This window comes from Sceloporus occidentalis, unplaced genomic scaffold (genome assembly GCF_023333645.1).
Source record: "Sceloporus occidentalis isolate IW3139 unplaced genomic scaffold, rSceOcc1.0.p SCAF_3, whole genome shotgun sequence".
NCBI lineage: Eukaryota > Metazoa > Chordata > Lepidosauria > Squamata > Phrynosomatidae > Sceloporus > Sceloporus occidentalis.
This window is the reverse complement of record NW_028316983.1, coordinates 120,580,723-120,598,883: the sequence shown is the minus strand read 5'-3', so window position 1 is coordinate 120,598,883 and position 18,161 is coordinate 120,580,723. Positions and strand designations below refer to the sequence as shown.

Genomic DNA, 18,161 nt, shown 5'->3' with positions numbered 1-18,161 from the left:
ACATGTGAAAGGGATCTAGGAGTCCAAGTAGACCACAAGTTGAACATGAGTGAACAGTGTGATGCGGCAGCTAAAAAGGCCAATGCTATTTTAGGCTGCATCAATAGAAGTATAGTGTCAAGATCAAGAGAAGTAATAGTGCCACTGTATTCTGCTTTGGTCAGGCCCCACCTAGAATATTGTGTCCAGTTCTGGGCGCCACAATTCAGAAAGGACATTGAGAAACTGGAGCGTGTCCAAAGGAGGGCGACAAAAATGGTGAAGGGTCTGGAAACCATGCCCTATGAGGAACGACTTAGGGAGCTGGGGATGTTTAGCCTGGAGAAGAGAAGGTTAAGAGGTGATATGATAGCCCTGTTTAAATATTTGAAAGGATGTCATATTGAGGAGGGAGCAAGCTTGTTTTCTGCTGCTCCAGAGAACAGGACCCGGAACAATGGATGCAAGCTACAGGAAAAGAGATTCCACCTGAACATTAGGAGGAACTTCCTGACAGTAAGGGCTGTTCGACAGTGGAATGCACTTCCTCGGAAGGTGATAGAGTCTCCTTCCTTGGAGGTCTTTAAACAGAGGCTGGATGGCCATCTGTCAGGGATGCTTTGATTTGGATTTCCTGCATGGCAGGGGGTTGGACTGGATGGCCCTAGTGGTCTCTTCCAACTCTACGATTCTATGATTCTATGATTCTATGAAATCATAACACCTGTGATGACAGCAGCCAGGCTGAGAAACAAATTTTGAACAGAAAGGGAGACTGTGGCTGCTAGTCCAGGCCCCAGGGACACATTTTTCCTGCTTCTGATGTGATCTGACACAACAACCAGCTGCTTTGGGTGTTAAGAGGAGGAAGAATCCCTGGATTCCTCCTGCACACCACTCCTGAAGCTGGAAACGGTTGCATCTCTTTTTCACAAAAGTGCTCTGCTTTAGGAATTAAGAGGAAGAATCCCTGGATTACTCTTGTACCTAAATCATAAAGCTAGAGCCTCTTGTGTGGCTTTTGTATGCAGTGGGAGAAAAAAATAGAGAGGGCTTAAAATCCTTTTTTGTCCCACTGCAGAGCACAGCTCTGCATTGCCTATTAAGAAGACTTTCCTCTCAACCTGTCTCAAGCTCTGAGACTTCTCTGATGAGTTTGTTCAGGAAACTGGATTTAAGCTACTTCTATTTTTTACCCTCCTACACACAGTGGGATCACTGCTCCTCTTTCCCCAGCTTGTGAGTCAGGAGGAATTGGGGGGAGCGACCTTTTCTCCAGTCATGCACACATAAACCTAAAACATCCCCATCACAGCCTGAGACTCAATTCCTTCTCTTCCTCGCTCACTCCCTTACATGTACTCAGACACTGAAGGGGATGTTGCACATTTCAAGTACCTCCCCTCTTTGGAGGATGAGCTAACAAGCGCTTCAGGTCAGTATTCCTGTCACACCTCCAAGGGGGGGCACATGCCCCACCATTTGAAAACCTAGGACCATGATGGTGAAGCTATGGCACGTGTGCCGGAAGTGACACGCGATGCCATTTTGCCAGGCACGGAGCAAGGAAGAAGGCAGAAGAGGCATGGGTGTGCCTATTCCTTCTCCTCCCTAATGAGACTCAAGAGAAGGAGCCAGAAGTGCGTGCATCTAGCTCCTCCTCCCAGCCTTCTCCCGGCCTCTCCCAGACAGTTGGAGGCCGGAAGATCGACTGGTGCATGCCACTGGCTCCTCCCCAGAGACCTTTTCTGGGTCCTGCTATCTGTACAGAGATAGCTGGGGGCCAGGACAGATCTGTGGGGAAGAGGGATGGGTCGCGTGCCCCTCGGAGCCCATCCCGGTGGAGGAAAGTCCCGGGGAGGAGAGTCCTGGGTCACGTGCCCAGTCCTCTTCCCCCCAGCTTGTCTTTCCTCTGCCCGAATGGGCCCTTCAGAGCCCGTTCCGGCAGAGGAAATGCCCAAGGAGGAGAGGACTGGGTCACATGCCCAGTCCTCTTCCCCCCGACTTGCCTTTCCGGCAAGAGCCCATTCCGGCGGAAGAAAGGCCCGGGGAGGAGAGGGCGGGCGGACAGCTCCTCCTCCCCGCGAGGCTTTGCCAGATCTGAGGTGTCCTTTGAGGGACACCTCAAGACTAGCAAAGCCCTGTGGAGGGAATCAAGAGCCACAGGCCAGCACCTCCTCTTCCCCGCGAGGCTTTGCCAGACCTGAGGTGTCCTTCGAGAGATACCTCAAGACTAGCAAAGCCCCATGGAGGGGTGCAGGGGCGACGGGCTGACGACTCCTCCTCCCCGCAAGGCTTTGCCAGACCTGAAGTGTCCTTTGAGGGACACCTCAAGACTAGCAAAGCCCCGCAGAGGGAAACAGGGGCCACAGGCCGATGCCTCTTCCTCCCCGCGAGGCAACCCCAACAGTATACTTGTACATCCAACACTCAGCTGGGAAAACAAAAAAGAGTAATAGTCATCAGATGATCAGTTTTATATTGTAGACCTCCTTGACACTGGCCACATAAGTCAGACTTCTTATACAGAATGTTCAGGAGGTTCTTCCTCCCTAACATAGGCAGGATGAAAAACTGGAAAAAGAGATAACCTTGATTCAGGGGTAATTGTTCATGATACATTAGTAGTAATGTTTATTTCAAAGAATACTAAGAATGCAAAATTTGATGTCATTTCTTTTTCTTTCTTTAGGGCCTGAATGTAATTTTTAAGGTTGCCCTGGCTCTCCTAAAGGTAAGGTTTATGTATTTATATATTATTCCAATTGTAGGGTTGTCCTCACCAACACTGCCAAGTAACTCTAGAAAGCTATTTGCTAGCAAAAGCTTTACTAGCCTTTGTTTTGTTAACTGACCTCAAGTAGTCTTTTTAGAAGTCCACCGTATCTGTAGAACTTTTTTCCAGCACCACATTTCAAATGAGTTGATTTTCTTCCTATCAGCTTTCTTCAGTGTCCCAACTTTCATATTTGTACAAGGGAATTAGAAGTACAATGGAGTGGACAATCCTAACTTAAATTTTCAGTGACAGACTGAACAGACAGACAGACAGACAGATTTCAGAATCTTGTCCATAGCTGCCCTTCCAGGTCTTAGTTTTCTTCTGATTTCTTGACTGCAGTCTCTGTTCTGACTAATGATTGAGCCAATAAAAGGAAAATATTGAACTATTTCAATGTCCTCATTGTCTGCTTTAAAGCTGTGTAAATCAAGCTTTTTTTCTGCTGTTCCAGACAGGAACCAATTGATTCAAATGGCAAGAAAAGAGATTCTGCTAAAATGTTAGGAATAATTTCCTGATATTAATAGCTGTTAGACAGTGGAATAGACTACTAGGGAAAGTGGTGGACTCTCCTGTATTGTAGGTCTTTAAGGAGAGAATGGCTGGCCATCAGGAGTGCTTTGACAGTGTATTCCTGCATGGCAAGGAGTTGGACTGGATGACCCTTGTGGTCTCTTCCAGCTCTACGATTCTGTGATTTTAGCATTTAAGAATATTAGGTCTTGTAAAAAGGCTATTACCAGGTGCAAAGATGTAAGAGAGCCAGCATAGTATAGTGGTTTGAGCACTGCACTACAACTCTGGAGACCAGAGTGCTTCATTTGTCAATGCCTATGTGGAAGGGAGTTGGATTAAATGGCCCTGTGTAAATATTTGAAGGGATGTCATATTGAGGAGGGAGCAAGCTTGTTTTCTGCTGCTCCAGAGAACAGGACCCAGAACAAGGGATGCAAGTTACAGGAAAAGAGATTCCACCTCAACATTACGAGGAACTCCCTGACAATAAGGGTTGTTTGACAGTGGAACACACTCTCTCGGAGTGTGGTGGAGTCTCCTTCTTTGGAGGTCTTTAAACAGAGGCTGTATGGCCGTCGTTTAGGTTATGCGTTGATTAAGAGTTCCTGCATGGCAAGGGTTGGCCCTTGTGGTCTCTTCCAACTCCATGATTCTATGATTGCTTTGAACACATGCAAAGTATGTGCAACACAGCATGCAAGTTTGGGATCCCCTTGCAGGCACAACAACCTTACTGCCTCCATCAGGGATGGTCTCATTGATACTCAACACAAAAATGGTTGTGTATCCCTCAGTCATGCCAGCCTTGGTACCAACCACCTCTTTTGTCCCGCAGATCCCCATCATTGGGCAAACCTTGATTTTAGCTTTCAGAAACCCCTGGACCCGAACAAATGGCATTTTGATTCTCCACTGTCTTTTCTCTGCACTCTAGCCCCACTGTTTTGACAACAGGCTCACCACTTATTACCAGGCATGGTCCTGCATAATGTCCAACACGTTGGTCCTCAATATTGTTTGTCAAGGATATGTGATCGAAGTCTGAGAGCTCCCTCCCACAGTAACTCTTTGTTTCACCACTCCATCATCTACCCTTCTTGAAGAAATTGCCACTCTCCTCCATGAGGGAGGCATTGAACCTGTGGTAGAACCAGACATTCCTCACTGTTATTTGTACTGTTACTTCTTTGTTTCAAAGAATGATGGTGGCCTTCGTTCAGTCCTTGATCTCAGAAGCATCAATGCATGTTATCACCCCAAGACATTTCCATAGGTTTACCATACCCTCCATCCTATCTCTTCTATAGCAGCTAGACAGGTTTCCCATCCTGGACCTCAAAGATGCCTATTTTCATTTCACAGTCCAACTGGCCACATACACTTCTTTTCTTCTCTTGACCTCTTTTGTGAGAGGACTGAGGCAAAGAAGGTGATGACTAGTTCTGGCTTCTCTTTGTCCCTATTAGCATTTCCCCATCTTCTCCATGCAGTGTCCCTACTATTTCCTTCTTCTTCCTTTTGCTATGGACATAACCAAACAAATATCTTTTTATTGTTCTTAATCTCTCTTATTGTTCATGCTACACTTTAGGTTTTTTTACTTTTCTTCTATACATGCTAGCTGTTTGTTTAAATTCTTCTTTGGTGGTTTCTCCCTTTTTCCATTACATGTGTCTTAAAATTTATGTCTGTTGAAAGTTCTTTAGTCAACCATTCTGGTTTCCTGAGTCAACTCCCACTTTCCGTCCTCATTGGAAGTGTTTGAAATTTTGCCTTCAGTATCCCCTTTTAAGAAACTCCCATCCATCCTGAACTCCCTTCTCTTTTAGTATTTCTGACCACGGGATCATAGAATTACAGAGCTGGAAGAGATCACAAGGACCATTAAGTCCAACCCCCTGCCATGCAGGAACTCACAATCAAAGCACCCCTGACAGATGGCTATCCATACTCTGTTTATAGACCTCCAAAGAAAGAGACGCTAGCACACTCAGAGGTAGTGCGTTCTACTGTCAAACAGCTCTTATACCCAGTATTTCCCAAAGTTTTTTGAAAACAGTTCTTCTAAAGTCTAGAATGCATGTCTGACTATGCTTGGCCTCTCCTTTCCACTATATAACAAACTCCAGGAGAACATAATCACTCCCACCTAAGGATCCCACCACTTGCACCCCCAACCATGTTGGTTAGGATCAGATCTAAAGTAACTGGTGCCCTTTTTGTCTGTTCCACCTTTTGGACAATGAAATTGTCTGCCAGGCAGGTGAGAATGAGCCTATAAGATCTGTGATATTATTTTATTTTGTTTTGCAGAACTAATAGAAGTTGGGGGTTTCACTGGAAAAATTGCAGACTGATTGAGCACTTCTACCATTATTGTAGCCTGGCTGCAGTTTTGGGAGACCTGCAGCTGCTTTTCAGGTTTTAAAAAGTCAGGAAATCCCATCAAAAATTTAATTTGTAGTATGTTGTTTGGTCTTTGGACACTTATATTGTAGTCATCAATTCTCAGAATCATCTGTACAGGTAAAATTCCCCTTCAGAAAACATTTACAGCAGTGGTTCCCAACATTTCTACAGTTCATGTTGTGGTGACCCCCAACCATAAATTTATTTTTGTTGCTATTTCATAACTTTAATTTTGCTACTGTTATGAATCGTATTTTCATTGTTATAAATTGAATATAAGTAAAGCATAGTGATTAATCACAAAAACAGCCTCAGAGGATGGCAATGGCCAATCCCCTCTGAAGAAACCTGTCCAGAAAGCCCCGGGATAGGTTTGCCTTGAGCCTTGGGCATGAAGCCATACTCTCTCAGCCTCAGAGGATGGCAATGGCCAATCCCCTCTGAAGAAACCTGTCCAGAAAGCCCTGGGATAGGTTTGCCTTGAGCATGAAGCCACACTCTCTCAGCCTCAGAGGATGGCAATGGCCAATCCCCTCTGAAGAAACCTGTCCAGAAAGTCCCGGGATAGGTTTGCCTTGAGCCTTGGGCATGAAGCCACACTCTCTCAGCCTCAGAGGATGGCAATGGCCAATCCCCTCTGAAGAAACCTGTCCAGAAAGCCCCGGGATAGGTTTGCCTTGAGCCTTGAGCATGAAGCCACACTCTCTCAGCCTCAGAGGATGGCAATGGCCAATCCCCTCTGAAGAAACCTGTCCAGAAAGCCCCGGGATAGGTTTGCCTTGAGCCTTGGGCATGAAGCCACACTCTCTCAGCCTCAGAGGATGGCAATGGCCAATCCCCTCTGAAGAAACCTGTCCAGAAAGCCTCGGGATAGGTTTGTCTTGAGCCTTGAGCATGAAGCCACACTCTCTCAGCCTCAGAGGATGGCAATGGCCAGCCCCCTCTGAAGAAACCTGTCCAGAAAGCCCCGGGATAGGTTTGCCTTGAGCCTTGGGCATGAAGCCACACTCTCTCAGCCTCAGAGGATGGCAATGGCCAATCCCCTCTGAAGAAACCTGTCCAGAAAGCCTCGGGATAGGTTTGTCTTGAGCCTTGAGCATGAAGCCACACTCTCTCAGCCTCAGAGGATGGCAATGGCCAGCCCCCTCTGAAGAAACCTGTCCAGAAAGCCCCGGGATAGGTTTGCCTTGAGCCTTGGGCATGAAGCCACACTCTCTCAGCCTCAGAGGATGGCAATGGCCAATCCCCTCTGAAGAAACCTGTCCAGAAAGCCTCGGGATAGGTTTGCCTTGAGCCTTGAGCATGAAGCCACACTCTCTCAGCCTCAGAGGATGGCAATGGCCAGCCCCCTCTGAAGAAACCTCCCCAGAAAGCCCCATCATAGAGGGGCAGAGGGGTAGTGGTTCAAAGTGAAACTGGAACTCTTTGGCTGTGCTATCTCACTTCCTTTTTGCAGAGCTCTATGTTCCTGGGAGAGGAAGGAAATAGGATGCTGTGGGCAGTTGCTAAGCAACTGAGGGGCCTGAAGGTGGCTGCTGCTTTGATGAGCTTAGCTTGGAGGCCGTTTGTTTGGAAGTGGTGCTCTGAGGGGGGGTCCCTGGTGACCCCTAGGAAACTGGAATTTGACCCCTAAAGGGTTCCCGACCCCCAGGTTGGGAACCACTGATTTACAGGCATTAAAACATTATTTTTTGCATTAAATCATTGACTGATAACTCTTCTCTCAGACAAAACCATTTTCAGTAATAAGGAAATGCATAAAATTATTCTTGCAAAAGTGGCCCTTCTGTCCTTTGCAGAAAAGACATTCTGTCCTTTGCAGCTTTTCTTTTTGAATAATTTTGGATAAAATAATCTCTGGTCGAAAACACACCACAAAAACAATCCATTTAACTGCTCTGGCTCAGTGCTAGGGAATTATGGAAACTGTCATTTTGTAATACATTTAGGCTTCTCTGTTGGAGAGCTCTGGTGCCACAGTAAACTACAATTCCCATGATTCCCTAGCACTAAACCAGAGTAGTTAGAGCAGTCTCAAACTGGATTATTTGTGCACTGTGCTTTAGACCTCCAGTATACATCTAGTAATGTTTATCTTCAAAACTAAGTTGGAATTATTCTATATACTTTAAATTAAATGACTCATTGGACATCCCAAATTCACCATTTGGGGTAATGAATTCACCATTCATCAGTGCAGCATTTCCCTTGCTAATGGTGACGTGACTCCTGTAAAACTGTGGTATGTTGGTATGTTGTGGCTATATGTTTCTCTGGATCATGGCTAATAAGCAGTTCAAGCAAAATCTGTGTCCAAGGGGAGAGACATTGGCCATTTAAGTTATTGTGGCAGAATGGCCTCTTTAATGGAGTATAGTATGCTTTTGTCTTTTCACTCTTTTTATATGCTTTTAACTTTTGAAATTTAGTGGTTTTAATATAATTCTATATTTAACACTGTTCAAAGTTTTGTATCAAATAGATTTTTAGTGTACTTTGTTCTTAACCTGATAGGAACCTCCTTGGCTCCCATCCTAAGAGAAAGACAGGTTATAAATAAAATAAATACATAAATCATGACAATATGCCTGGGCAATATGTGGCTCATATCTGTAGACCCTGGGCACTTTTGTGAAAATTATGTGTTTGTTATAAATAAGATAAACACAGTAGACAAAATGATTAGACAAACGGAAGAAAATGAAAATAAAATAAAAAGAAATCTGATAATTTTGCATCTAATGATCCTGTAAGTATATATACTATGGTTTTTTAGAGAAGGAGAGGGAAAAGACTGCTCCATGGCCCATATCTGGCCCAGTGCAATTTCTCCAGCCATTGAGGGGGGGGATTACTCATTCTTGTTGTAAACTGCCCTTGAGTCAAGTTCAACTCATGGAGACATCTCCATGATGTGTTTGAGACATCTCCATTACCTCCTATTCTCAGTCTCTCTGCTCAGTTCTTGTAGGTTCATGCTTGTGACTTCTTTGATGCCATCTAGTCATTTGGCCTTCTTGCATGAAGTCTTCCTCTCTTTCTACTGTTCTCTTCCTTTCCCAGCATTTTTGTTTTTTTCTAGTGTATCTTGCCTTCTCATTATGTATCCATAGTACAACAACCACATCTTAGTTATCTTGGCTTCCAGGGAGAGCTCCCATTTGAGTACCCATTTGTTTGTCCTTTTGGCTGTCCACAGTATCCTTAGCACACTTCTTCAGCACCACATCTCAAATGAGTTGATTTTCTTTCTATCAGCTTTCTTCACTGTCCAGCTCTCACATCTGTACACAGTGATGAGGACTGTGATAGCTTGAACAATCCTAATTTTGGTGTTCAGCTCGACATCTTTGCACTTAAAAATCTTGTCTAGTTTTTTCATAGATGCCCTTCCTAATCCTAATCTTCTTCTGTTTTTTGACGCCAGTCTCCATTCTGATCAGTGTTTGATATGAGGTATGGAAATCTTTATTTTGATTTCTTCGTTATCTGGGTTGAATGCTCCACATTTATTATTTTTGTTTTTCTTTGCACTTTCTTCTTTAACTTTCCTTAGTAATTGTTCCAAGTCTGTGATGTTTTCCACTAGTATTATGGTGTTATCTGCATATCTCAGATTACTGATGTTCCTTCCTCCTATCTTCACTCCTCCTTCTGAGTCTAAACCCATTCTTCTTATGATATTTTCTGCATACAAGTTGAACAAATAGGGTTATAGGATGCATCCTTGCCAGACCCCTAAGTACAGATTTCTCATCTGGACTATCAAATGTAGTGGCATTCCCATTTCTTTGAGAGCATTTCATAGCTTTTAGTGGTTATTTACATGCATACAGGTTAAAGAAATAGGGTGATAGAATGCATCCTTGCCCGACGTCTTTGCTGATTGGTAATAATAATAATAATAATAATAATAATAATAATAATAAGTTTTATTTATAAACCGCTGTTCCGTGTTGATCATAGCGGTGCACAGGTAAAAATTGCAATATCAAATACAAAATACAGGATAAAAATTGCAATATATAAATAAAACTTCAATAAAAACATTTCAAAATACAGATTAAAACCATACATCAAATCCAGGCCAGCTAAATGTGCTCGATAATGCTGTACATATAGGGGGGAGTCATATGTCATCAAGGAGCATCGGGGAAGGCTTGCCGAAACAGGAAGGTCTTAAGTCTCTTTTTAAAGAGATCGAGGGAGGTGGCGGAGCGGAGTTCCTCAGGAAGGGTGTTCCAGATCCCAGGCGCCGAGTTAGAAAAGGCCCTTTGTGAGGTTGATACATATCTCGTTATCAGGATCCTCAACAGAATCTTCCCAGACGACCTGAGTGTGTGGGGCAGACTATATGGGGAGAGGTGGTCCTCCAAGTACCCCGGGCCCAAGCCATATAGGGCTTTATAGGTTATAACCAACACCTTGTATTGTGCCCAGAAGCGAACAGGCAGCCAATTTAGATCATGCAGAATCGGTGTTATATGGTCGGCCCTGGGACATCCAGTGACCAACCTAGCTGCCATATTCTGCACTAGCTGAAGCTTCCGGGTTTGGTACAAGGGTTGCCCCATGTAGATCGCATTACAGAAATCTAACCGAGAGGTTACCAGAGCATGTACCACTGTTTCAAGGTCCCCCCGGCCAAGGTAGGGTCGCAGCTGGCATATCAGCTGAAGCTGGTAACAGGTGCTTCTGGCCGTCGCATCCACGTGAGAAGTCAGCTGGAGCGACGAGTCCAAAAGCACCCCAAACTGCGAACTGAGTCCTTCAGGGAGAGCGTGACCCCATTCAGGACAGGTGGACAAATTTCACCACCCGGACCGGGCGAGCCTATCACTAGTACTTCCATTTTCTCTGGATTCAAGCTGAGTTTATTTTTCCTCATCCAGCCCATTACCGACTCCAAGCAGGCATTTAGAGGAGAGATGCCATCCTTAGTCACTGCATCAGTCGGGGACACAGAGAAGCATATTTGGGTGTCATCAGCGTACTGATAACACCGCGCCCCGTGTCTCCGGATGATCTCTCCCAGTGGTTTCGTGTAAATGTTAAATAGCATGGGGGACAGAATAGCTCCTTGAGGGACACCAGATGTAAGCGCCCTCTTATCGGAGCAAATGTCCCCCAGCTGCACCATCTGGGGTCCAGGGAGGGCTTTTTTAGCAGAGGTTTTACTACTGCTGTTTTTAAGCTTGATGGAAAACGCCCCTACCTGGAAACCATTCTTTTTCTCCCTGTTCAGTTCTGACTGCAACCTCTTGTCCTGAGTACAGGTTACACATCAAGACATTCAGTTGTAGTGGAACTTCCATTCCTCTAAGAGCAAGCCATAGCTTTTAATGAGCTATGCAGTCAACGGCTTTGCTATAAAGCACATGCTGATTTTTTTTGTGGAACTCTTTGTTTCACTCCATTATCCATCGTATGTTTGCAATGTGGTCCCTAGTGCCTCTTCCTTTTCTGAACCCCATTTGTATATCTGGGATTGCTCTCTCCATATAGGATTAGAGTTTGTGCTGCAGAATTTTGAGCATATTTTTGCTTATGTGAGAAATTAATGCTGTGATTCTATAGCTGCTGCAGTCTTTTGTGTCTCCTTTTTTATGTACAGGATGTATATTGATTGTTTCCAATCTGCTGGCTATTGTTTTGTTTTCCTTATTCGTTGGCATATTTTAGTTACCACTGGAATTAATTCTGTTTGTGTGGTTTGAATCAGTTCAACTGGGATGTCGTCTGTTCCTGGTGATGTATTATTTCCAATTTCGCTGAATGCAGCTTCCACCTCAGTTTCTAAAATCTGGGGTTCATATTCATATGGTTCTTCATTTCATATGTTACTCATTTTATTATCTCTTTCATATAGTTCTTCTGTGTATTTCTTCCATCATCTTTTTATTTTGTCTTGATTGTGCAGTATGACCCATACCTTCCCTCAAATCCTTCAGGTTTCTATGGGTCATTCCACTACATTTTCAGCCAGTGGGCTCCCTCACATATGTGAGGCTTTGATAAGCATTCCCCCCCACCAAATGGCTTCAGGAAGTACTATGCAAAAACAACAACAAAAATGCAGCAATCTCCATTTTAAGGTGGAGTGGGTAGGGATTAATAGGGGGCCACCCACCCAAGTCCCATGGAGAGAGGCAGTGTAGCCCCTCTTTAAGAATATTGAATCTTTCATGTTTTTAATGTTGATCAACATCAAAAGGAAACAGAATATTATGGAAACAAGTCTTAAATGTCCCACATGCAACCATATATGCAAATAAGACATGTATGTATCTCTTGGGATGGATATGTGTGTGTGTGTGTGTGTGAGAGAGAGAGCTCTGTAGTTTTCTGTAACAAGTGTCCCAGTTAGTACAGTATATTTAGCCTAGCATGCTTATCTGTTTTTGTTTGTTATTGTGTGCCTTCAAGTTGTTTCTAACTTATGGCAACCTTATCATGGAGTTTTCTTGACAAGATTTGTTAGAGGAGGTTTGCCATTGCCTTCCCCTGAGGCTGAGAGCATGTGACTTGCCCAGGGTCATCCAGTGGGTTTCATAGCCAAGCTGGGAATTGGACCCTGAACTCCAGAGTCATTGTCCGACATCAGACCACTACACCATGCATGCTGTCTAAATGCTTATTTATAGCAATTCTTTTTAGTCACTGACATTTTCACCATCATTCAACAGCTTTGAAGTTTCTCACCTTAGAAACTGTAATTAGTGCTGTTCCAACGGCACAAACGCAGCCTGTGCTATTTAAGCTCATTGTGGTTCATTAGCACTTGGTTGTTATATTTTTCCACCTTTCTTCATCCATGCAGAATCTGGGTGGGACCAATGGGTCTCCCCTCACATCCTCTCCCAATTTCTACATGGCTAAACAGGATTGAATCTTGATTTGGAAGTAGAATGGACTGAGGCCAGTATTTTGATTGACTGTCAGTCTGACTTTCTCTGAGCAAAAGACACAAGGCTATATAGTGTCTGCAGGCTTGGGTAACTGTCAGTATAATGTAGACAGAAGGTGGATTTGGAGAGGGAGCTCATCTATCCAAGAGCTCACTATTGGCTTCTTATTACAGCATTCCCCTCCGAGACACCCTCTGCATGCTCATTCACCTACCCCGCCTCTCCCTCTTTTTCTACCGCTTCATTACTGATTCACAGCGAGAGGCGGCAGCAGCAGCCTAGCCATGCTCCTCACGAATCAGGGATTGCAATGAGCTCATCCTTTTTCTCATTGCTGCTTTACAACTGGCCTGGGCTTTTTGCTCTTACTGCCATTTCTGCCTGCTCTTACATATATTCACAAGCAAGCTGGGCCATCGCAGCCTTTTCTCTGCATCATCTCTGCCATTTTCTCTTGTTTTCAGGCTTTTTTAGATCCATGTCTTTGGCATATGTTTACAGCCTGCCTTGGAATACCAGCTTCTTCTGTGCTTCTTAGGAAATATGTTTTCTCTTTTTTTGAGGCCATCCCTGATAGTCCCTGGTATAGATAATAAATGTATTGGCGTTTAGGAGACTCCCCTAACGCGAGAGTACAAATTGGCTTAAGGGGCAGAGCTTATCATTCTGGATATTTGCTGTTTCTTTCTGATGGAAGAAGGGGTGCCTTGCCCAACCCCAGCTTCAAAGCTTGCACCACCCATCAAGAAGTCCCAGGATATACATGATGAGAGAAGCAAGCTTGTGAATGAGTATGCCTGTCGAGTGCTGGAACTTCTAGGGATGGGGCATCGCCTATTTGTACCTCGGCTTCTTGCGGTGAGATTCTCTTTTTTCTAGAAATGGATGTATAGCAAACAAGCCAACCTTCTGCCTCCGAGAGTCCATTGTATGTGGTGGTTGCTTGGGGATTTTCCAGTTTTACACAGTACCTTTAGGAAGTAATTGCTCTTGGCTGCTTTTCTTCTAGACATTGGGCAGGGAAGATTGGCTCATATTCCCTTTGGCTCATATTCCCTTTTGAGTCCCATAGTGCCACTCCTTGGTTAGCCAAAGATGTCACTGCTGGATCCAATTTCTAAAGGATGTTCTTGGCTTTCTAAATATTTATGTTTATTTTGTCATATCAAAAACATGATAAATGAAAAAATTACTTGCAAATTGCAAGTGCATCCAAAATGCTTAAAACTGAATATTATAAATTTTGATAATATTAAACACAATAAAATATCTTTATTATGCCCTGCCTTTCTACTAAGGTACAAATTATAATTTTATTTATGCTGTTATACAGTAATAATGCAGACCAAATGTTTTTGTGGCCGACTATGAGAATAGGGCTGGAAGGAAGTAAATAGCATAAAGTCTCCTGTATAAAAGTTTTAAAAGGTTTTCTTTTAACTGTAATATGTATTTTCATGTGATCCCTGGTTTGATGAATATGGAGTTCTTCTGTGTAAAAGGCTGATTGAGCAAGTCTGACAGAACCAAACCTATCTTTAAAACTGATTTAGTACATCTCTAAATTCTAATTGTTAGTACCACAGGTATTCTAGTCCTTCACCTTACTTAAAAGGCTGGCCAAATGTTATCAAATTATTTTAACAGAAAGTTGAACAAAAGTCCATCGAGATCAAGTGGCATTAGCCCCATGTTTCTTGAGATATGTGCCTAGGACTCCAAGGCATTTCAGTTTTCCATTCTCTGTTTTATAATCCCATCATATCTTCAGAATGGTACCAAAATTTCCTTATCACATACAATCACCTTTAGAAGTAGATCATTATTGTTGTGGTGATGATGCTGAATACTGCTGGATGAGAGAGTGCCTTTCCTGTTTTTTCTTTCCTGGAAATATCTAAGAATCTGTTCAGGCACTAGTTTTGTCAATCAAATATATACCTGGTTGATAGGGGGACATTTCATTAACTGCCTGTTAATCACCTACAAAAATTTAAAAAGCCAGATGGATTCTAACATTTTCTTGTTTACTTCAACAGTTTCCCCTCTGTGGATTTTCTGTTCAGTTGACATTTCAAATATAGAAGTTGGTAATATTTTTGTACTTAGTACAATATTACAACTTTGTGAATCTGACAGAAGAGCCTCCATAATCTTCATAAAGAGATACAAACTGATTATTGCAGATATTATTACAGATTGATGTGTTGTGTTTGGGCCTGAAGCAGGATCCCATGATGTGCAAGGCAGGCTAGACGTTGCAGCTCTCAGGAGAGTTCCAAGTGAGCAACTTGTTCAAATAAGTTCTAATACTCTGGTGAAGGCTTATTTCTCCAGTCCTGAAAATCCTATAGAACCTTTCCCTTTCTATAAAGAAGGAGAACCAACTAGCAAGGTGAAATTCTTTCAGTCCAAGGGCTGAATTCAGTCCCAGAGAAGTACATGAGGGGCACATTTCAATGGTGGGTGCAGCCAAAGATAAGATGGAGCCAAAAATGCCAGCAGGTTTTAGCTTAAAATACTTACAGTACTTATCAATAACTGATCAATAACTTATCAATGATTTAAAATACTTACAATACTTATCAATAACTGAGCCACAGGAGAGACATTTCAACATTTTAGAATGAGACTAATGCTGGGAATCCACAAGAAAAGTGGCATGGACATCTAGGCCAGTGGTTCTCAACCTGTGGGTTGTGACCCCTTTCACAGGGGTTGCCTAAGTCCATTGGAAAACACATATTTCCGATGGTCTTAGGAACTGAGACAATCAGTTAGGGGTCACCACAACATGAAAAACGGTATTAAAGGGTCCTGGCATTAGGAAGGTTGAGAACCACTGATCTAGGCAATCCAAGAGGGTGGTGGGCTAGATTCAGCCTTTGGCCCTGAGGATCCTCAGCCCTGCTTTAAAGAGGCCTTTGGGTTGGATCTTGTCATTCTCTCTCTTTGTACGAGCTCATACTTGGCATGCTGCTGACATTCCTGCATCTGCTGTATTGATTGTGGAACTCTTGGAAGTATGTGCACTGGCCTAGCACTGGAACTTTGCTTACAGGCCACCAATATTGTTCCAGGCTCAAAAGTCTCAGGTTTGGAGAATCTCTGCAATCTTGAGTTTGAATTATTTTCTAGTTTCACAGTGGTTCCCAGGATCAATGCCTTTTCAGTTGCTACCACACATTTTCTTCAGCCTCCAATGCTGCATTCATTTGTTTACTGCACTCTGGAATCATGGCATAACTTTTGTCTAGTTCAGTGTTCTGTTTCCAAGAGTACTCAGCCAGATGTTTTTGGAAGCTCATTGGGGAGCATGACTTTTCTTGCTGCTTTTGGTTCCCAACACCTCATATTCAGATATATCAAAGGTATTCACCATCTACAAATGGTGAATCCATTTAGCTGCCAAAACTAATAACTGTTGAAAGTCCTTTGTTGTTGTTGTGAAACACCCTCAAGTCGACCTCAACTCATGGCAGCATTTCCAAGACCCCCTATCTTCTACCGCTCTGCTCAGGTCCTGCAGGCACAGGCCCCTGGCCTCCCTGATTGAGTCTAGCCCTCTGGCTTGTGCTCTTCCTCTCTTTCTACTGCTATCCACTTTTCCTAGCATAATTGCCTTTTCTAATGAGTAATTTCTCCTCACGATGTGTCCAAAGTATGACAACCTCAATTTAATCATCCTAGCTTCTAGGGAGAGTTCAGGTTTGATCTGTTCTAGGACCCATTTGTTTGTCTTTTTGGCCATCCTCAGCACTCTTCTCTGGCACCACATCTCAAATAAATCTAGCTCTCATATCCGTACATGGTAATGGGGAATACAGTGGCTTGGATGATCCTCACTTTAGTATTCAGTGTTAGGTCTCTACACTTCAGAGTAGTTTCATCTCTGCCCTTCCCAATCCCAGTATTCATTTGATTTCTTTACTACAGTCTCCATTCTGTTTGATCCAAAGTATGAGAACTCTTTGACTATTTCTATTTTATCATTATCTAATATGAAGTCATGTAATCCTTCCGTGTAATTATTTTTGTTTTCTTGATATTCAGCATAAAGCCTACCTTAGCACTTTCTTCTTTGACTTTCTTTAGTAATTGTTCCAGGTCTTTGTTGTTTTCTGCTAGTAGTATGGTGTTTGAGTATCTTAGGTTTTTAATGATTCTTCCTCCAATCTTCATTCCTTCTGCCTCTGATTCTAAGCCTGCTCTGTGTACAATATTTTCTGCATACCGGTTGAATAATAGTGACAGAATGCACCCTTGTCTATCCCCTTTACTGATTGGGAACTATTTTGTCTTTCTGTTGAGGAGACAACAGGCAGATTATAACCTTGTCAGTAGCTAATGGGAGCAAAGCCAGGAAAAGGTGGGGACTGCTCCCAGGAGTGAGTATATAAGAGGGAGGAGCAGGTTTGAAAGGGGTTGGTGTTTAATGTGTCCTGAAGGGTGAAGAGCCATTGAGACTAGGTTAGGCTGTTTTGAGGGCAGTTAGAAAGGATTTTAGGTACCCAAGAAAGATACAAAGAATGTCCTTAATTGTTGTAGTGTTCTGTGGGAGACATAGTATTTGGTGACTAGTGGAGTTACAGGTACCCAGAAGTGTTATAAGATATAAAAGGTTAATAAAGGTCTGTAAGGGAACATATATAAAACTACAAAGACACAATTACAAAGACAAGCTAAAGAAACTGTCAAACTATGTAACTAATAAAGTACAGTGCGCCTGTAACTAATAAAGTACAGTGCGCCCATGTCATATACAAGCACGTTATAAGCGTCTTTCAGCTTACGCTGAAGCCATGCGACAAAAGTATCAATGGCGCGCCGCAAGCACAAGCCTTAATGGGGCTCAAGCATACATGCTTTTTGCCTTATGTGGGTGGGGGGAGGATCCGGAACAGATCCTCCACGTAAGATAAGGGCCCACTGTATTTATACAACGTATCCATTGTGAACACCATCCACTAAAAGAGATACTGTACTCAGTCTGACTTGCAAGTAGATTTCTTACTTTGTTTCAACAAGCAACTGTCTGAAGTGATTTCATAACCACATTAAAAATGCTGCCAACATTGAAAAATGTCTTTTAGGTTTGGGACACATTAGATAGTGGATGTGTGGCTGTCAAATAATAGCTGGTGCCAACTTGGGGGGAGAATTTGAAACCCAGAGTGCTGGCATCTAAAGAGAGCTAGAAACATAGAATCATTGAATCATAGAGTTGAAAGAAACCATGAGGGCCATCCAGTCCAACCCCCAGCCATTCAGGAACTCTCAGTCAAAGCATACCTGACATATGGCCTCCCAGACTCTATTTAAAGACCTCCAAGGAAGGAGACTCCACCACACTCCGAGGGAGTGTGTTCCACTGTTGAACAACTCTTATTGTCAGGATGTTTCTCCTAATGTTGAGGTGCAATCTCTTTTCTTGGAGCTTGCATCCATTGTTCTGGGTCCTATTCTCTAGAGCAGGAGAAAACAAGCTTGCTCCATCCTCAATATGACACCCATTCAAATAGTTAAACAAGGGTATCATAAGACCTCTTAAACATACCTAGCTCCCT

At 43.2% G+C, this 18,161-nt stretch overlaps 1 protein-coding gene across 1 annotated transcript in view; it reads left to right on the top strand.

The window, feature by feature from the left end:
• Nucleotides 1-18,161, top strand: part of RABGAP1L (RAB GTPase activating protein 1 like) — a 172,955-nt gene that overhangs the window by 102,734 nt on the left and 52,060 nt on the right. Inside the window, exon 18 of the mRNA XM_089515979.1 lies at nucleotides 2,672-2,713. Coding sequence (XP_089372105.1) covers nucleotides 2,672-2,713 — 42 coding nt within the window. The remainder of the gene's footprint in view (nucleotides 1-2,671; nucleotides 2,714-18,161) is intronic.